We start from the raw sequence: 21,057 nt of genomic DNA on the forward strand, positions 1-21,057 counted from the left end.
TTTAGAGGTTCCTTGGGGCTGCTTCTTTGTTCTGGGGTTAGGGAGGCCGGGAAGTGACTCTTGCTTTTTTATATATATCTGAGGAACCCGAGGCTCAGGAAGCAATGTCACCTGCCCAAGGCCACTCAAGTGTAAGATAGGGCAGGCGTGTCTGCCAAGGTCCGAGTTCAAAGCCCATGCCAGCCTCCTTCTCTTTGCCGGTAGTGCAGAGGTGGAAAGGCGCGGTGTCCCGGGGTCCCAGGAGAGACTGGCGCCAAACTCAGGGCCAGCTCTGAGGAAAGGTCGGGGAGGGCGGGACTCCGGGAGCGGCCTGGTCTCCGGACAGTCGTAGGTGCCCCGGGAGGACCGACCCAGGCCGGCAGGCAGTGCAGCGGGCTCCAAGAGCGCCCCACCGCCGTAGGCTCCCTGGCGCTGACAGGTGGGCTGAGGCCGGGGCTGGTCCGCGCGGCCCGTCGGTTCCCCCCACCCGCCAGTGGTTCGCTCCGAACACCCCTCCCCGGGCGGCAGGTACCGTGGCCCGCCCCGCTTCCGGCTGTTGCCGGGCCCTATATCCGGTGTCCGCCCGCCCTCGGCTCCGCCGCTGCCGCCGCCGCGATGCTGTCCCGGTCACGCTGCGTGTCTCGGGCGTTCAGCCGCTCGTTGTCTGCTTTTCAGAAGGTACGGTCCGGCCGGGCCGGGGCCCCGGCGGATGAGAAACGCGCCGGCGGGCCGAGGGGCAGCCTGGGGAGCTGGGGCGCGGCGCGCCGGTCAAGCCGGGCACCAAGGGCACCGGGACGCGGAGGCCGCGGACTGGGCGGCCCGGGGCCGCGGCTGCTCTCTGGGGCGTCTTGCAGAGCCCCGCGGCCCCCAGCTTTCCCGAGGCAGCCGGCGCCCGTCCCCGGCCGCGCCCCACCCTCCGCGCCGGGGCTGAGGAGCCTCCCAGAGCCGCGCCCGTCCCGACACGAGACTCAGAGTTTGGGAGGAGGCGCGGCGGAGTCCAGACGGGATCCGGGGCCCGCCCCCTCTCTCCCGTTAGTCAGTGGGTGTTCAGCCCCGGTGGGAAGTTGAGATAGTTTGTCAGGCCCGGCTGGGACTGAGAGCCCTGGTTGTTGCATTTGCCTTTTGGAGTCATGAGATTCACCTGTCACTAGCACCCGGGCAGCTTTGAGTCTGTACTTAAAAGAAAAAGCTGTTTCTTCCCTCCTTTCATCTTGGGTGACGTCGATAATGTCTTCTTTCTCAACAGGGGAACTGCCCTCTAGGGAGACGTTCCCTGCCTGGTAAGTTGTGCCCTTGTCTTCACCTAACATGCTTTTCTTCTGGGCAGAGCAGTAAGTGAGGAAACCGGGGTGCTAATGTTTCTCCACATGATGTTCAGATGTATAGGAGTGAAACAAAGTACTGTTTAATAAGAACAGCTATCGTTTATTCATTTAGCACATAGTCACTGAGTTTCTCCTGCCTGTACTAGGTGCTCCCTAGGGATACAGCAGCTGACAGTTCTTGCCCTTCTGGAACTTACAATCTAGGAGAAAAGACAGTGTAAATTGCTAAGCAAATGAGGGATCATGAATTTTGGTCAAGCGCCGAGAAGGAAACAAATGAAGGTGGACAGAAGGGCCCCCTTTAGTAGGGGACATTAAAGCTGCAACCCAGAGGGTGTGACAGAGAGGCCAGTTCAGTGAAGACCAGGAGAAGGAAAGGGAATAGCATGTACAGAGACCATGAGGAAGGGAAGAGCTTGGCAGTGTTTTGGCACTGGGAAAAAAAAAGTGATTCAGCCAGAGAATTTTGGTTAAGGGAGGGAATGGTCTGAGATAGAAGATGGTGTGTGGACTATTGGAAGGAATTTAGGTCTTATCCCAATAATTTTTTATATGCGTGGCATAAATGTTTGTTGAATGAGTTGATCCTATTGTGAGCTTTCTGTGTGCCAGGCATCGTTCTGAGTGCTTTCTGCACATTTTGCAGTTAATCATCAAGAAACAATAAAAGAGGTATTCTCTTTTACAAATGCATAACCCAAGAAGGGGTAAGTGCCTTCACCAAGGTCACTTGGCCATCTATTGGTCAAGCCAGGTCTACCTGACTCCTCAGCCTCAACTCTTAACCCACCATGTTGTCGCTTACTCCTGTGCTCAACAGATGAATTATTGAGTTCTTACTACATGCCAGGCACTGTGCTAAGTGACAGGGATACCCTCCAGAATCTTAAGGCTAGCTGGAGAGACAGCAAATATGCATTTATGCACACATAAGGACACAATTACATTGTGATGACTATGAGCGAGAAGTCCAGGGTGTAATGAAAGGGTGGGATGTAGCCCAGCTTGGGAAGGTGGAGAGTGTGGTGAGAATGTCACTAAAGGCTTCCCAGAAGAAGTGACATTTAGGCCAAGTCTTAAAGAATACATAGCAGTTGGCCAAGAGAACAGTATTACAGGCAAAGGGAATTGCTTGTGCAAACGTTTTCAGGCAGGAAGGGACTTAACTGGTCACAGAAATGGAAAGGAAGTCTGTCTGGCTGCAAAGATAGGGAGGGCTGTACAGTTCAGGGATGTGTAAAGTTTTTGGACTTCATCCTAAGAGTCCTGAGAACATAGGCACCTAGCAGAGTGAGCTTGTAGTGGACTCTCAACAATAAATATTCTTTTAAACTAGGAATCCCAAAAGTAAACATTTTCCCCATTTATAGACTGGCAGGACAATGGAAAGAACCTTGTACTTGGGGTTTGCGTTGTGTCCCAAGGCTTCACCTTGGGCTAGTTACTTAAACCTCCAGAAACCCTACTTATGTATGAAATGGGAATAATGACAGACGGTCGTTCTACTTCAGGGAGGTGTGAGACATGAAAATCAAAATGAGGTCATTTATGTGAAAGCTTTTTTTTTTTTTTTTTTTTTTTTAATAGAGAGCATGAGAAGGGGAGGGGGCAGAAAGCGAGAGAATGTTAAGCAGCCTCCGTGCATAGTGAGGAGCCAGATGCGGGGCTCAATCCCATGATCCTGGGATTATGATCTGAGTCAAAATCAAGAGTCAGATTGCTCTGATGGCTCAACCAACTGAACCATCCAGGTGCCGCTGTGAAAGCTTTTGGTAAACCCTAAAGCACTGTATAAATGAGACTTGCTATAGGATGAACTCTAAATTGGACTCAGGGTTCCAAAACTCTGTATGAGCTGTTGGTTGTTCTGGCTCAAAGACATGCTGTACTTGGGATTTGTACCGCAGAGGCATTGACTGCTGAACAGAGAAGTGACTTACTTGACTCTGAAACCTTGGAGATTTGGGGGAGGAGGGGGCACAAGAGAGTGCTGTTTCCCATTTGGTGTCTCCTGAGCCCATGGTTTGGAAAGAATTGTTAATAGATCTGAAGGAAATAAGAGCTATGAAAGAATTTGTTAGGGGAGGCAGCTGTACTGTAGTAACTAGTTGTCACTTGGGGAAGTGCCATTATCTGTGATAAGGACAACTGGTGGAGCAGAAAGGGGCTCCAACCTTGTTGAGTCTGACCAGAGGGGAAGACCTCAGGGAGATCACAGGAAGACAATAAACTGAAATGAGGGACCGTGATTTGCTTGGTACTGGGGCAAACTGGAGACCCTGAACCTAAAGTAGCCCAGTCTTTGCTACTAGAGTTTGGGTAGTAAGATTTCCAGCTTCATGCATTTTAAGTAACCAGGGAAACAGAAACCCAGACCAAACATTCCCACTGCTTCTCAGATGAGGCTGTGTGTAGTCACAAGAGAAGCCATTATGTGTCTTTCTCAAGTTTCAGTTATATTTGAACACTTGGGGAGTAGGGAGGTTTTATTGTGAAAATATGTAAGGATAATGGAAGTTTATGAATTTTAAGGTAAATAAGATGATAAAACTACTTCCAGCTTTGCCCTTAGAATTCTCCCCTTTCCTCTTCAAACATATACCCAGTCTCAACCCCACATACCTGTTGCCCTCTGCCATTGAGAAGCAGGACTCTTTTGATAAAGATTATTTGGTGCCTACATTTGATCTTGCTCTGTCTCAGCATTAGGAGGTGAACAGACTTTTCCATTCCCAGCAGGTAACCTGTATAAGATAAGAGTTGTTGGTTAAGAGTTGTTTTGTTTCTTGCAGGGGTCTCCTTATGTCAGGGACCAGGTTACCCTGACAGCAGGAAGATTGTGTAAGTATCACTGGGGAGCACAAATGTGTGACCACAGGGTATTTAAGACTCTAGTTCTGAATTTGACCATCTGCTTTCTTCACTGGCTTCGAAGCCTAGCTATCAAGGTGGTTCTGTTGAGTCTCTAGACCTAATCTTGTTGTTGATTTATGATGTGTGATATACCTTGAGCTTCAGCCTCATGTCCAGTGCTGGCCCGAGAGTGTGGTTGTCCTCAGGTGTTTAGATTATAAAGAAAGTGAAATTGGAACCCTCTCTTTATGGGAATAAATATACAAGGGTACCCATAAGTATTCTGGTTGGATACAGATGCTGCCGAAGGGCTGGAGGTTAACATTTATTGTGGAGATTTAGAGCATCCTCTTGGTAGCATAGTATTCATTTTTGAAACAGTAAAAGCAAAAGACTAGTCAGTTGAGTCCTGGGACTTTGACTGCTTCGGAGGGAATGCTATTATTGCGTAATGCAGTTTGAGAAAGGCCACCCATGTGTGTTTCAGATTAACTTCTGCTTATGAATGTTGCTTAATGCCACTTTTCATTCCAAGTATTTTCAGGGTGGTGGTAAGAGGATGCTCTCTAGTTATCGGTTAAACAGCTATCAAGCTACTTTCTGTCTAGGGAGAGTCTTTTTTAAATTTTTTTTTTTTTTTCAACATTTTTTTATTTATTTTTGGGACAGAGAGAGACAGAGCATGAACGGGGGAGGGGCAGAGAGAGAGGGAGACACAGAATCGGAAACAGGCTCCAGGCTCCGAGCCATCAGCCCAGAGCCTGACGCGGGGCTCGAACTCACGGACCGCGAGATCGTGACCTGGCTGAAGTCGGACGCCCAACCGACTGCGCCACCCAGGCGCCCCTAGGGAGAGTCTTTAAAATGAAGGGTCAGCAGATTAGTTCCTTCTTCATGCATCACAATGGGATTTTCTTTTCTTTTTTTTTAAATTTTTTTTTTTTTCAACGTTTTTTATTTATTTTTGGGACAGAGAGAGACATAGCATGAACGGGGGAGGGGCAGAGAGAGAGGGAGACACAGAACCGGAAACAGGCTCCAGGCTCCGAGCCATCAGCCCAGAGCCTGACGCGGGGCTCGAACTCACGGACCGCGAGATCGTGACCTGGCTGAAGTCGGACGCTTAACCGACTGCGCCACCCAGGCGCCCCTGGGATTTTCTTTTCAATTGAGAAAATGATGCACTTAGTACTAAAGGAATGAATTTCTGAGGTTTTTTTGGAGGGCAGTTGACATTCATGAGTCTTTGAACTGTGTATTTTTTGATCTAGCAATTCCATTTCTAAGAATCTATACTGAAGAACTCCTGGTATACCCAGATTTCTCTCAAAATGGGGAAACAACACGGGGTTGGTTAAGCTATGTCATGTTAACACGTTCACACTATGATAAGTGGGAGAACGCAGGTTATAAAATGGTTCTGTATTTTTACTGTACTTTTTTTTGCTGTTTCCAAATATTCTACAGTGAACATATAATACATTTTGTTTCTTTTTTTTAAGAGAGCATGAGCAGGGGAGGGATGGAGAGGTGGAGAGAGAGGGAATCCCAAGCAGGCTCCATACCATAAGCTGAGAGCCCGACATGGGACTTATTCTTACAAACCGTGAGATCATGACCTGAGCCGAAACCAAGAGTCAGACACTTAACCAACTAAGCCACCTAGATGCCCTTCATCTACAATTTAAATGCAAATTGGAACAACCACAAATTTTGGTGCAATATATACAACAAATTACCGTCTGAAAGTAAATTGTTTTTCAAAAAAACACTAAAATTTCAGGGGTGAGATCATCTTATCTTATAACTGTTTTTGTGTTGTCTTTTGTCTGTTTTCTGTGAATAAGGTACCCACTTTATTTTAAAAATCCTTTCATCATAAAACATTTTGATTTTTCATGATTCAGAAGTAGTCTTGCAGTGCCACCAAGTTCCTTTTCATGGAGACAGCCAGTGCTCCAGGTTCTTGAGTGTTCTCACGGAGCAGTCTCTGCAGTTGCACATTACCCACCAGTTCTGTCCCACGAATGTGTGCTTACACATGGTTATAGACTTTATGCAGATCACTTTGTGTTCTGTACTTTTTCAAAAAATAACATACATTTTCCCCTTGATCCTACATAGATCTTATAGTTATTTTGACATTACAAAAGTAGAAATGTCAAAAGGCAACTTAGGGGCGCCTGGGTGGCTCAGTTGGTTAAGTGTCCAACTTCGGTCCAGGTCATCTCATGGTCTGTGAGTTCGAGCCCCATGTCAGGCTCTGTGCTGACAGCTCAGCCTGGAGCCTGCTTCAGATTCTGTGTCTCCCTCTCTCTCTGCCCCTCCCCTATTTGTGCTCTGACACTCTCTCTCTCTCTCACTCTCTCTCTCTCTCTCTCTCTCTCTCTCAATGATAAATATTAAAATAAGTAAATAAATAAAAACAAAAGGCAACTTAAATCTGTTTTTCGTATCATAAAGGTGCTTGTTGTAGAATATTCAAACAGTCCTGAAGTGTAGAAAGTGAAAGTCCCCATCGGTCCTAGTCATTCTCCCCAAATGTATATGTGTGTTAACAGATAACCATGGATACCATATATATCTACATGTCCCACTCTCTAAAGTTAACCACTCTTATTGCTTTCGTGCATATAAGGTGATCTCATTCTCTAGTTTACATTATATGAAGTTAGTGCCATATTGGAAAATACCTTGGTCTTTTGAGGTTCTTCTTGAGTGGGTCCAGAATGGACCAGTGTGCTGCCTCCTAGCAGGAGAACAGACTAAGAAATATCTTAGGACTTTTTTGGTGGTTCTGCCCCTGCCCCCACCCTTGGCCCATAACATCTTGTTTTAATACAGAGTTAACTGTGTCATCTTGCTGCCTTATCTGATCTCGGTCTGTAATCGTGCAGACAAAAATTTCATTGTTTGTGGCGCAATGGCACGTACTTTATCTTAGGTGGATTTGGTTAAGAAAAAACCTAATCAGGAAGCCAGTTCCTTTTGGTGGGTGTGCAAAGGACCAAGATGCTTATCTTTTCCTTCACTGAACCAAATGTAAGGCTCTATTTTGTGAGACCTGACGTTTCACTTCAGCACAGGGTTCTGGACTCACCCGAGGAGCTTACTTCTTAGGGCACCCAAATCATCTGGGCTCTGCCATAGACCTGCTGAGTCATAATCTCTGGGGATGGGACCTGGACACGTATGCTTTGAAAAAGTTCCCCTAGGTGACACTGATGGACACCCCTGGCTGAGAATCACTGATTTAAAGGGAAAGTGATCCATGGTGCCTTATCTAGACTAAGATGTGAGTGGTTCACCTGCTAAAGGAGCTTACTTTTCTTATGTTTTTTCTGTAGTATTAACAACAGTAGTGTCTTCAGTGTTCGCTTCTTCAGAACTACAGCTGTGTGCAGTAAGTACCAGCCTTCAATTCCCTGCCTGCTTGGGAATGGCGTTTTAATGGGAAGAGCAACAATGGAGTTTAACTAAAACGGAAATATATGGACTCCATGTGATTTTTCTTTTTTGCTCTTTTCCTAGAGGATGATGTGATTACAGTCAAAACCCCAGCGTTTGCAGAATCTGTCACAGAGGGAGATGTTAGGTGGGAGAAAGGTAAGATTTCAGGCCTTACTTGTTTCTTAAGTTTAAATGCTTTATAAAGTTGTCATTGCCCTCCCCCTCTCCCTGCCTCAGTAATTGGGCTCCTTTCTTCTTATTACGTGCAGTGTAATTTTTCCTGACCCTATAGGAAAAGGGTGTTTTAACACACCTGTCAAAAGGGATTTTGTGGCTATTAGAGTCCTTCCCACTTAACAGGCAGCCTTTGACTGTCTTTTCAGCTGTTGGAGACACTGTTGCAGAAGATGAAGTGGTTTGTGAGATTGAAACTGACAAGGTAGGCTTGTCCTATATTTATGTAATCTTTCATGCTCTCCCCCTTGGTTTATTAACCTAATTAAAAAAAAAAAACCAAAAAACAGGGACTTAATTGTTGTTTAAAGATAATTTTTAACTTGCTTTAACCCCCATTGTTAAAGTGTTGGAATAGCTCATTAAAAAGAAAAAAAGTCTTAAAAGTTTATTTTTGGATTGTTCTCAGTATATGTATTATGTACTTTAGTGGCTTTAGTTTTGTGTGTGGTGAGGGGAGGGGGTGGTGGTGCACACACGTGTTCCTGCACTTGTGTGTTCCTGCACTTGTGCTTGGGCATGAGATGTTTGGATTTTTTTTTTTTTTTTTTTTTTGGTATCACTTGGAAACACATTAACTGAACATTGCTTTAATGTTTCTGTGAAAGGACAAAGGGTGAATCTTCACAATAGCATTGACTCTTCATTACTCTGAGAGTGTGGCCTTGGTGTTTCTATGTGCAGAGTCTTCTATATCTGTTTTGCAACTGTTGTGACTCATTGGAGATTCTAGACAATTAAATTTCTAATGCTGAGTAAAAATTTGAACTCTTTCCACATCTGTCCTTGTTTTCCAGACATCTGTGCAGGTCCCATCACCAGCAAATGGCGTGATTGAAGCGCTTTTGGTACCTGATGGGGGAAAAGTAGAAGGAGGCACTCCTCTTTTCACGCTCAGGAAAACTGGCGGTAAAGAAGTTCTCCTGGTTGTCAAGGTCTCCAGTGTTCCCCCTTGGAATTGGGCCTGAGCATAATGTACTAATTCCTTGATACCTCAAAGACTATTTGGCATTCCGGCTGCTGTTAGTTGAGGGACTAAGGTGATATTTATATAGTGGGCACTTTAAATATCAAGTTCTAGAAGAAAGGGGTATTTAAAAAAAAAAAAAAACAACTTGTAATAACTCTTCTTTCCGTGTATTTTCTTATGCTGGACCTTTTCTTAAACATATAATAGAATGAAGAAGATTCTAAAGATAGTGATTTTTTTTTTTTTTTTCCTCCTCCCCAGCCCTGGCACCAGAATCACATGGGGGTTTTAAAATAAGACAAATGCCTAGACTCCATGATCCAGGGATTCTGATATATGAAATCTGGTGTTAACAGATCCTGGCTATTATAGTTTGTTTTTGGGTGTTTTTAATGCTCTCCAAGTGATTCTGATACAAAGCCAGGGCTGAGAGCCACTGTTCTACTAAAGTGAGAAGAAATAATATTTCATGGTGTCCATTCTGGAGAATTCAGTGTGTTTTTTCCACTCGTGTTTTCTCATAACATTTGTAGGGAGGGTTGCTCTTTCCCTTGGGAAGAAATAAGAAACAAGAAAAGGAATTATATGGGACCTTACAGTCAGTATGAGGGGCTAGAAAAGAAAATAACTGGTTTTCTGATTCTTTGTTAAATGCTGTGACTGCTAACGTCTCTTTCTTTCTCGTTAACAATATAGTTAAGTAGAGAGATTAATCAGGCTGAGACCAGGCTGAGATAATGTGTGGTAGAAGGCTAGGGAATAAGATCGATTCTTCCAGTTGAAGAATTCTATCTCTTTATCATTCCTGGAAAAGGATGTTCTTCTAATTTACATATGAAACCAGATATGTACAGCTGGATAAACTCAAAATACACATTTAATTTAAAGTTGTGAGTTTAGGGTTTGGCCACCTCATTGATTTATGAGCATTATGCTAGATGAAACGCTCTGAACTCTTTAAGTCTGAGTGAGCCTTTATTTTAGACCTTTCTTTTTTAATAGTTCGGAGTATTCTTCCACACGTGATGTTAAAGTAGAAGATGAGACTGTCAGTATTCCTGTAACTAGAAACGTGTTGCTTTCATGTATTTGTATTAGCTAGCATCTTCAATTGCCTGGATTTCTTTTGCTTGGAAGTTTATATTGCCATAGGCTTAGTAGGTGCTGTGAAAGTACTCGCTAAATTTGACCAGCAGTCAATACATGTGAAATCAGGAAGGCAGCTGAATTAAGTCAGTTATGTAATGTAGGACATCCAGGAGCGCTGGGAAATGGAAGGATAGGGCCTCATATCATTGTGTGCATTTCATACTGCCTTGTATATATGGCAGATGCCCAGGTAGAATGTGTCAAGTGATTCGAGATAGAGCTTTCGCTGCTCAACCTTGCTTAGTGTCTGATTTGGTTGCTTTTCGTTCCAGACAACGCCAATGGCCTCTGTTTTTGTTTTTCAGCTGCTCCTGCTAAGGCCAAGCCACCAGAAGCTCCTGCTGCTGCAGCCCCAAAAGCAGAGCCTACAGCATCGGCAGTTCCTCCTCCCCCTGCAGCATCCATACCCACTCAGATGCCACCAGTGCCCTCACCCTCACAACCTCTCGCTAGCAAACCGGGTAAGCCTTCACCTCCCACGTGTCTCTGTGTGGGAGAAGAACATCTCATCTAATGTCATGTTCCCTCATAGGGCAGAATCTGAGACTAATCATGGCTCTGAACAGGCTCTGTTGACTGCTTTGTAGAAGGAACTATAGACTTTGTATCAGAAGACCTGGATTTGGATCCCAGCTTTTGGTTTGCAGCTGTGTGACCTTAGGGTAGTTACTTAACTTCTCTGAGCAGATCATTCACTTGTGAAGTGGGAATGGTCCTAGTACACCTCAGAATATCTTCAGGATTAAGGGACAATACAGTATGAGAGCACTGCCACTTAGTAAATGTTATTCTGATTTTCTGATGCAGCTGTACCTTCCCTTCATTTTCAGTGTCTGCAGTAAAACCCACTGCTGCCCCTCCAGTAGCTGAGCCAGGAGCTGGCAAAGGTCTGCGTTCAGAACATCGGGTAAGCCTCTGAGGACCACTTCCAGGAAGAGGCAGGGGGCAGCGTTGAGATTAGTGGAGTGCAGGCCCTGTGGTGCCTACCTTTGAATGGCCGACAGCTCATGGAAACTGAGTTTAGGAAGTGATGTATTCACAGTCACATAACAGTCAATTGATAGGACTAGATAGAACCTAAAGTCTTCTGAACGTTTACTTGTCCAGTGGTTTTTTTCCCCACTGTGTTGTGCTACCGCTGAAACGCCTTGGTTGAGTGAAATATTTGCAGGAGACGGGAGCTTACTGACGTGCGCCCTCCCTCCCACAGTAACACACACTGTAGAGAGGTGGTTTGGTGAGCTCTGTTCCTGCCCCTCAGGTACGCTTAGCTGAAGGCTACATAGTAATAGTAGCTACCAGGGGGGGACATAAAACCTCAAGGAAGTATGGTCAAGTGTGTGGGTTCCCCTGCCTGAGAATACCTCCTAAAAATACTGTCGCCTCAAAGTTTGTTGCTTGTGAGTTTCCATTCCACGGTAGCTATTCTCATGCAAGTCTTTATCACCAGAAATTGCCCATTCTGTCGTGATTCTTGGGCTGGCTAGCCCTACACCACACTCTTCCTTTTCATAAATTGGTTTTGGTTTTTAAATCAAACCATTTCCTGAGCCTCCATTCTTGGTCAAATGCAGGCACATCTGAGTGAGTAGTTTTTCTCTGGGTCTCCTCTCATTCTTGCTCAGAGGAACAAAGCCACCACAAGCAAGAGAAAGCCTGGAGCTCTTGTGCTTTATTACTATAGTCCTTGACCATCCAGTCCTTGTAAGCTGAGTGCTCCCTTGGACCGAGCGGGGAGGGCTTGATCCAGAGAGACCAAGTTGTCAATACTTGTCCCACTTTCAGGAGAAAATGAATAGGATGCGGCAGCGCATTGCTCAGCGTCTGAAGGAGGCCCAGAATACGTGTGCGATGCTGACTACGTTCAATGAGATCGACATGAGGTGAGCGCTCTGGTCCCTATCTCCTTTTCCTTGGAGAACACTTGAACTTGCCCCAGCCCCTACCTAGTGCTGATTCCAAAACTAACAGCAAGAAGAGGGATGCCTTTGCACTGTTTGTTGACTGACACAAGAAGTAACCCATCAGTTTCATTCTCTAATTGCCTGCCTCTGTGACTTAAAAAACTGGGCCTTTTATACCTGAATCTTGTGACGTCTGATAAATGAGGCTGATGATGGTGTTAAACTCTGATGACCTGATAACTGGTGTTGAGTTGCCAAGTAGAGATAGGGCAACCACGCCAGTGAGGCTTATGTCTGGCCCTACCCTGGAGACAAAGAGCCACTTGACTCACGCTCAGAGCCAGGGCGCTGCACCCTGCTTCTTTCTCACAGCGACCGCTCCTTAAGTGCACTTCTAGGCAACTCAGACTGGGTGGTAGAAAGGCATAGGCTTGTCTTTGCTTTCACCTTTACCAGCTTTGATAAAGAAATGAAAAGCGAGTTTTTGTTTTGTTTTGTTTTGTTTTTAAAGTAAAAACCTCAGAATGATAACCAAAGGGACAACTTAATATAACCATTTGTATGGTGAGCTGTTGACTCACCCATTTTCTTCAAGGTTTTGATGTATACAAGTGTCAGCACTGTGGGGAAGACAATGTAGTTAAGTTTTGCAGCATTTGAGCACTTACTGTGTACAAGATGCTATACTGTATTTGAAGGGCATACAAGGATAAGGGAAAAAGAGCCCTACCCTTTTAGAGCTTACCATGTGGTTTAGATAAACACAAAGTAAAATCTAGAAAAAGCATCAGAAGAGTACAAAAACTATGAGGTGGAGAGAATGAGAGTATTTGTTTTTGAGGTATAGGGCAGAGATGGGGTGGGGAGGGTCAGGCAATACTCGGAGGAAAGATTTTTTTTTTTTTTTTTAATGTTTATTTTTGAGACGGAGCGTGAACAGGGGAGGGGCAGAGAGAGAGAGAGGGAGACAGAATCCAAAGCAGGCTCCAGGCTCTGAGCTATCAGCACAGAGCCTGTTGCAGGGCTCAAACCCACAAACCATGAGATCGTGACTTGAGCCGAAGTCAAACATTTAACTGACTGAGCCACCCAGGTGGCCCTGAGATTTTTTTTTTTAAGATTTTATTTTTGGTGGGGGCGCCTGGAGCTCAGTCAGTTGAGCACTTGACTCTTGATTTCGGCTCAGGTCACAACCTCATCGTTTATGAGTTCAAGCCCTGCATCAGGCTCTGTGCTGACAGTGAAGAGCCTGTTTGGGATTCTTTGTGTCTCTCTGCCCCTCCCTCCCGTGTGCTCGCTCTTGCTAGCTCTCTCAAAATAAGTAAACTTTATATATATATACTTTATATATATATTTTTATATATTTATATATTATATATATTTATATTTATTTATATTTATATATTATATATATTTATATATATATTATATATATATATAAATATATATATAATTTTAATCTCTACCCCGTGTGGGGCTTGAATTCACAACCCTGAGATCAAGAGTTGCATACTCCACCAGCTGAGCCAGCCAGGCGCCCCAGGAAAGAGATTTTTAATAGGTCTTAAGATCAGCTAGCATTTTGACACAAGTAATATTGGGGGGAGGGTCATTCCAGATGTTGTAAACAAACAATATGGACCTGACACACACAGGAAGTACAGGATACATTTGAGAAATACCTGATGTCAGGAATGTGTGGGAAAGAATGGGAAAGGAAGTCGGATCCATATTTTGGAATGTTTTGAATGCCAGGGGTAAAAGTTTATATTTAATTCAGGAGGAAGACCATGAAGTCTTCAGGTCATGTCTTTGCTGCTTTTTATTCTAAGGGTTTATAACCTACTTTTCATTAGGGAAAGTTGTTTTCTTTTGAAGGGATCTGAAAAACATAGAGAAGGGAGTGAGTATTGACAGTGCGCTGTGGCATTGTTCCCAGAGTAGGGCTCTGTGGCTTATTTCACTAGATGGTTTCCATTTTGTCGTGAAGCTTCCTACAAAGACTGGATATCATTCAAGCAAAAGATTTCTCTCCTTCCTATCCGTAGGACACAAGGAAGGGCCTTAACTAATGAATCACAAAGGCTGCAGCTTATGTTTCAGTGCATTAGGGCCAGATTGTACACAAATTGAATTGGACTTTGAAATTCTACCTAATTCCTTAAGACAAAACATGTAAATATTTGTGGCCTTGAAAGATGCAGTTGGCCCAACAGCTTTGATGGAAAGGTAAGTGCAGTAGCTGGATCACCTTTCAGCAGCTAATCGAGGTGTCACTTAACAGTGGCCTGGGGTCTCACTGCAGTCAGTAATGTGGTTTAGATCGAGTGCCCTTTGGGTCTTGTGCTGATCGGCTACCCATGAGGGGCCTTTCTGAGGCCTTCTCCTCTACCCTGTTGTCCCAGCCCCTGCCTCCAAGGGCAGAGCTCTGAAATAGAAACTGCTTAATGACCAGACAATAGCATTTGGGCAGGTTTGAGAGCAGAGATGTTTATCACATCTCTTTCCCTCTTCTGCAGCTCTTGTGTCTTGGGAACCAGTAATGTCTTTAGGGTGGTAATCCTAGCACTAAATAAGGTTAGACTCAGGAAAACAAACATTTAAACCCAATCAGGCCCCCTAGGAAAACTTCCTTTTTCAAAGGCAAACGGTCTGAAGAGGGAGTTAAAGTTATACCATCTTCTTTGGTGCTAATGTCAAATTAGGCCATTATAGGGAGAAAGGGAAAACTGAGCGTTTAGGCTTGAGATAAAGTTCAATTTCAATTTCCATCATGGAACTGTATTCCGATAAATATTGAGGTTTCTGCAACAAAATAATGGGAAAATCATTTCCCACTAACTGCGGTATGTATGTGGTACACATCTGTGGAGAAATGAGTCCTAAATGAACAAAGGCTGTTTACGTTGTAAAGGCTTCTCAGAAGGCCCTGCTGCTTGTACTCTAAAAACTTAGGTCCACACATCTCCAGTTTTCTAAATACCAAGGAAACCACATCCATTAAACTGATATTAAGGGCAAGGGCTACGTCTTTATTATATTTGTATCTTGATGTCCAGCCTTGTCCCTTTCATGTGGTGGGTGTTAGCACCTGTTTGAAGGAACGGTATATGGAACTGCTAACTCTGGGGGGTGAAGAAGAAATCTATTGACTTTCCCGTGAGCCTAAGAGGACACTGGACTCTACCTGACCGTATATAGTCATGGATGCTTTTGCTCACATGGAGCCCAAACACCTGTGGAGGTTTTTGTTTTTGTTTTGTTTTTTGTTTTCATTATTTAGGAGACTGGAAGAGGGTCACAAGGAAGTCATAATCAAGTTTGCTGTGGATTTTGGGGACATAATTGTAACAAAAAGAATACTATTTATTTTATAGACTGTGTTTATGCTTAAAACAATTTTTCTTCAGAGTAGAGAGCTCATGATTTTAGTGTAGCTAGAAATCACGTTCTTATCCAGTCAAGGATGTTGGTATGCTGTGTGATCTCTTGATCATATTACCTGTCACTGAAATTTGTGATTTCTGGAACAGGAAGGAGCCCTATAAGGGACTTAACCTACCTTAAAGACTGGACTGATTCTTTTGATTCCAGGTTTTGTAAAGGAACAAGGTTATTATATTGACCTCCGCTGGACTATTTCAAAACTTGAACTTAGGTAGATGGTCCAGAGTAAGGGAAAAATGTTTACCCAGTTGTGTACACGGAGTTAGAAGCTGGTATGAAATCAAAATAAAGGCTTTGTGGTCACTTTGTTTTGTGATGTGTTTTTGCAGTAACATCCAGGAGATGAGGGCTCGGCACAAAGATGCTTTTCTGAAGAAACATAACCTCAAGCTAGGCTTCATGTCGGCATTTGTGAAGGCCTCAGCCTTTGCCTTGCAGGAGCAGCCTGTTGTAAATGCAGGTGAGTTTGTGGTGGCCGGACCCCAAGAGGTCCTAGGAGATGTGTGCAGGAACACAGACTGCTCCCACACACACAGAAAGTTGGGGGCCAACAGACCAAGACTCTTTCATACCTGTGAAAACATGAGTGTCTTTCCCCAGAGACTTCTTGGTTCACCCTCCTGAAATGGTGTCATGATTATTTACGCCTCCCCCGCTCCCCCAAGCTGGACAGGATGGTTTCTCCTCCCAGTTCATAGTTTGGCAACTGCTCTGCCATCAGGCAGTTCTGAGCAAGCCCAGTTTTCCAGGCTTCTCATGTCAGGGTGGAAGCTTATGTTCTGTCTAGCACCAGCCTTCCCACGGACCCTGGCATCTTGTGGCCTATCACACTTGGCATAGGTTCCAGGGTGACCTTTGGTTTCTGGTCACTGAACCTCACTGGTAGGCTTGGCCCTTCTTTCATGGACTTGGTGCTCGTTTTCCTTACTTTCTGCTCACCTACGTCATTGCAATGTTGATCTAACAAGCAGTTCTTTCCTATTGAGATGCTTCTCTGTTCCCTGGGAGATTGGAGAGGGGATAGTGACACTTTTGCAATCCTCAGCAGTGCCAAGGGTCCCTAAAGATCTAGAAACAGAAACCCTAGTCCCTTTCATTGAGTGGTGTACTTTTAGGTAGGTAGAGGGGCGTCTTTGCTTTGCCCAGATGTGTCCCTCCTTGTGTGTTCCATTCCTCTCATACTTTCCTGATTGGCTCTCCATCCCTTTCTTCTGCCTGCCCGGACATGTAGGCAATTCTCAGAGTTCTCTTGGCCTCTTTCTCACGTTAACATGCTTTTCCTTGGTGGTTTTCTAACAACACAACCATAGACTTGCTATGGAAAAGATTCCCAAGCTTGTGTTTTCTCAGCCCTAGACCTAGATTTTTCAGCTGCCAGTTTGCTATTTTCCACTACCCTGCTTCCTCCCGAGCCTCCTAGAAAGAGGCCTCCCTCACCTCTTGTGAGAGTAGGCGGTGGAACCAGCGGCCCACCCACCCCTCCTTTTGCTAATTTGCCTTTCTGGGAGCACTTTGTAAACCCCAGCCCTTGTCTGTTAAGGGAGGGCTTGGGCAGAGCTGGTGAAAAAGAAGCCAGTGCATACCTATCCCTTGTGAGCCGGTGTATTGAGCCCTTCTGAGGGCTCCCCCCAAAACGGACACTCGTGTGGTCGGGCTCAGTCAGGGTCACTCGGGAGATGTTGCGATCAATGGGTTGGCACATTGGTTACAGCTGGAGTAAGAGGAGTCTGCTGCCTGTGGTGTGGTTTTCAGGCGGCTCAGCCAACAGTGTACCAAGCAGTGTGGATTTTTACCCTATTAATGCAGTTATTTCCATATTAGCCTAGGCTTGGGGAGTTGTATGTAACGTGTGTTCTCTCTCGTAGTGATTGACGACGCAGCCAAAGAGGTGGTGTATAGGGATTATATTGACATCAGTGTTGCGGTAGCCACCCCACGGGTATGTTGGGGAAAGAGGGGGGAGGCTCTGGTCTTGGACTCTGTATGAAACAGGCCCTTCGGGAGAGAACATTTTTATAATCGTGTCTTTTCGGAAGGGAGTTAGTGAAAGAGTAACCTACTTTGACCACACCACATCCTTTTCTCTTGATGTGAAGCCTAAATATTTTAAGACACTCAATCACATGGAGTAATTAAGATACCCAGTGGGAAGGGAGACCATAAACTTGAATCAAAGGAGTTATAAAGGGTACTATTAATTTGCAACTGAAAACAGCTTTTCACTCTCATCAGGGTCTGGTGGTTCCCGTCATCAGGAACGTGGAAGCTATGAATTATGCAGATATTGAGCGAGCCATCAGTGAACTGGGAGAGAAGGTACAGTGAAAAGCAGCATGTGTGCCAGCTGCTGGGCAGGTCGGGGAGGAAGGACTGGAGAAGGCCGGGCTCCCCAGTGGGCAGTGCTCGGGGAGGTGGAGCCTCACTTTGCTCCATGAGGAGTGCCGAGCCCGAGAATGGCAGTCGTCCGAGGAGCTTATGTATAGCCATCTGGCAGAGCTCAGTGTGCTCTTGTATCAGAAGGTATCCTTATCAGAGGAGGAGGCCTGCTGAAGAAGGAAAAGGTCCTCGAGGCATCGTACCTTTCCTCTGGTGGAACCCTGGCCACAGGCGTCTCAGCTGAACAATAGCTAGAATTTGGACTGTTGATCTCAGATGGGAGCCTTCTGGACTCCCTTTAGGTAAAGAAAGCTGGGTCGCACTTACATTTCAGTTATTAAATCTTCATTTTTTAGGCGCGAAAGAATGAACTTGCTATTGAAGATATGGATGGTGGTACTTTCACCATTAGCAACGGAGGTGTTTTCGGCTCACTCTTCGGAACGCCCATCATCAACCCCCCTCAGTCGGCCATCCTGGGCATGCATGGCATCTTTGATAGGCCAGTGGCTGTGGGAGGCAAGGTAGGAACCATCCCTGCTAATGCCCTAGCAGCTAGATGATGAGGAGAGGGAAATCTAACTGCTCATTATAAAAGATCCACTGCAGTTTCAGACGTAAGTTCCATTCTTAGTTTCTGATTAACAGCTAGAGCACTGATCCTCAAATTGTGGTGTGTGCATCAGCAGCATTTGGGAACTTGTTAGAAATGCAAATTCTTGGACCCTTTCCCAGAGGTGATGAAGCAGAAGCTGCAGGTGATTCTGACGTGCATTAAAGTGTGAGGACCATGGTGCTGAAGAAGGCTTGCCCCTTCATCTGGAATGGTCAGCAAGCTCCATTCTCTAGGTGCTGTGGGGAGTAAGGGTACAGTTGGAAGCATGGTCCCTGCCCCGGGAACCAGAGAACAGCAATGGAGAGTCTGTGAGCTGCCAGGTTGTATGAAGGTTTAGTGGTTCTCTGGGAGTTCAGGGAATGAAGTCAAAGGTCTTGAGCTGGCCTAGAAGATACATTGGTAGGAAAATACTTCCTGGGATTCCTGTGTTTAGTACCTTTCTGGGTCACTAACTCCCTTTTGTGAATCCAAAAATCCTAGGTCTTCTCCCTTGAAAATGCTCACACACGCAACTTGGCATACAATTTCAGAGCATTTAAGGATCTCTGGTTACTTTTTAAAATTGTAACCCTAAAGAAGAAACTTCAGGCTGCTAGAATTTAATGACAGACTTTTTCTTTAGATGACAGATGAATGAAAGGGCAGAGCATATTTTTTAAAAGGCACTTGTTTTCTTGGTTAAACTTATCTTGAGTGGGGGAGCTTTGCACTAAGGGTGGGCCTTGGTCTTTGAATATATTCTAAGTGTCCAGAGGCAACAACAACGGGAAAAGCTCTGGAACCAGAAACTTCTCTGTGGACTATGCTTTCTCATCACCCCACTTCCAGTGGGGCCTCCTCTGCTATAGACAAACCTGTCAACTTCTCCTCCCTGCAGGTGGAGGTGCGGCCCATGATGTATGTGGCACTGACCTATGATCATCGGCTGATCGATGGCAGAGAGGCGGTAACTTTTCTCCGCAAAATCAAGGCAGCGGTAGAAGATCCTAGAGTCCTCCTCCTGGACCTTTAGGAGGAAGCCACGTACCCTACGCACCAACCATGCAGGAACTGAAAACCAGTCTTCTCCCTGTCCCCTCACGGGTCCCAGGTTGGCCTGGTGTCAGGCACATGTTCTTGGCCTCAAGCAAGGAAACCAGGGCACTATGTAACCAGCAGCCACAGGTCTCTTCTTGGTATTCTGCCAGGCTCTCCCCTTCTGTGCACCCTTCTCTTACACTCGAATATCTTCTTTAGGCTTGAGGGAGAGAGCACCTTAATGGATGCTCATTAATATTTCCTGCCTTTCTCCCATTAGTCTTGTGCAGAGATGATTTTGCTTCTCCCCTGTGCCAGTGTACTACAATAGGGAAACCACTGGGGACCATGTGATCAAGTTTGTATCTTTTGAAAGTCTGTTCTGGGCTAGGAGGGGATGGTGTCTCCCAAGCTCAGAGCGGCCTCTGTCCTGGCTGTGCACATTCTCACTCAACTCCACCTGTGTGGAGGCATCAACCACAGGCCAAGAGGTGCTGCTTTGCTGCTTAAATGACACCTTTATTCTCCACTCTCATTGACTTCAAGATGCCTCTTCTACCTCGTTCAGGAAGCGCAGGCCACGGGATCTGGGTAGGAGCGGGGAGAGGGCAGACCCCCCCCCCCCCCCCCCCGCCCAAGGTGTATGTTGTAGAAGAGACAGGCTTGCCGTCACCCTCCATCGTAGCCCCGTTTTGGCACAGTAACACACAGCTGTGATTGTGCCAACCTTTCCAGGCTGCTCGGAACCATTCTAACACACTGTCATTTAGAACAGATTCTAGCACATCATGGCAGTGGGACGAGGCATGGTCACAGGGCTGGAGCCAGGTGAGACTGGGGTGAGGGGGCTTCCTGTGGACTGGCTCAGATTGATTTGAGCTTGTAAATGCCATTGGTGTAAGCACTTGGCCTGAAGAGGCAGCTGTTTCTCTGTATCATGGCCCTTGGGGAGCAGGGCCTTAGCTCTTTTTCTGCAGAACACAGGTCTGGAGGAGGTTGGACTGTGTGGAAACCAGCCCCAAGATGCTAATACACGGTGGGGAGACAGGCAGTGTCACCTGTGAGGTGGTGTTGCCTGTTGGGTCTGGACGCAATCATTGGAATTGCTTGGAGCTAGTTTAAATACATACTTCTTGTCATGAAAGCCACTGGGCTTCATCGCTTTGTATCCAACTGCATCCAGGCCTGAGGTTGCTGACGGTTGAGACCAGGAACCACTTACTTAGTGCAGAGTGCCCGTTTGGATCTGGAGCAGAGAAGCAAGGCCTGGAGGGTGGGGTGGGGGGTGGGGGGAAGGGACAGGAACCAATACTGAGTGCCTGCAGCATCTATGTCTTCACTATTCAGAACTTGTAACTAAAATATTTAAAGAAACTGATTTTAAATGCAAATTAAAGGGCAAATGTTCTCAAAAGGTTCCTGCTTCTGCATTCCTTTTAGGTACCAAGGTACAAATCTCCAGCACCATGATTGTCATTGGCGCTGGAAGCCACAGCATGTCCTCTAGGTTATCCTGTGACCTCCCAGACTTAAGTTAGCACAGTACTAACAGCAGAGGGAACCCTAGCAGTCTGCCAGCCAGGAAAGTGCCTGGCCTCCTCCCAGTGAGCCCCTCCGGCCTGACAGGCCACACTCTTGAAGTTGGTTCCCACCTTTGTGAAACCACTGCAAACACCAACAGACATTTGCATTTTTGTGGGGGCTTGCAGCATTTCTGGAAGGGACTGAGGAGGTTT

General features: G+C 45.7%; 1 protein-coding gene across 1 annotated transcript; it reads left to right on the forward strand.

The window, feature by feature from the left end:
* Positions 1-521: 521 nt before the first annotated feature.
* Positions 522-20,737, forward strand: DLST (dihydrolipoamide S-succinyltransferase). The gene is made up of 15 exons (XM_058739694.1): positions 522-657; positions 1,226-1,259; positions 4,097-4,145; positions 7,505-7,560; positions 7,689-7,763; positions 7,991-8,046; positions 8,639-8,750; positions 10,266-10,421; positions 10,791-10,867; positions 11,746-11,843; positions 15,642-15,772; positions 17,178-17,251; positions 17,545-17,628; positions 18,045-18,212; positions 19,182-20,737. The coding sequence occupies exons 1-15, from the start codon at positions 595-597 to the stop codon at positions 19,314-19,316; spliced, it is 1,368 nt and encodes a 455-aa protein (XP_058595677.1). The 5' UTR covers positions 522-594; the 3' UTR covers positions 19,317-20,737.
* The last annotated feature ends 320 nt before the right edge of the window (positions 20,738-21,057 follow it).

The sequence above is a fragment of the Neofelis nebulosa genome, chromosome 7 (genome assembly GCF_028018385.1).
Source record: "Neofelis nebulosa isolate mNeoNeb1 chromosome 7, mNeoNeb1.pri, whole genome shotgun sequence".
Taxonomy (NCBI): domain Eukaryota; kingdom Metazoa; phylum Chordata; class Mammalia; order Carnivora; family Felidae; genus Neofelis; species Neofelis nebulosa.

Excerpts from the sequence above, each read along its gene's own strand:
- DLST (XM_058739694.1), top strand. The coding sequence starts at position 595 with ATGCTGTCCCGGTCACGCTGCGTGTCTCGGGCGTTCAGCCGCTCGTTG. Across the intron at positions 658-1,225 it reads CGTTGTCTGCTTTTCAGAAG|GGGAACTGCCCTCTAGGGAG; the intron begins GTACGGTCCGGC and ends CTTTCTCAACAG. Across the intron at positions 7,764-7,990 it reads AGATGTTAGGTGGGAGAAAG|CTGTTGGAGACACTGTTGCA; the intron begins GTAAGATTTCAG and ends CTGTCTTTTCAG.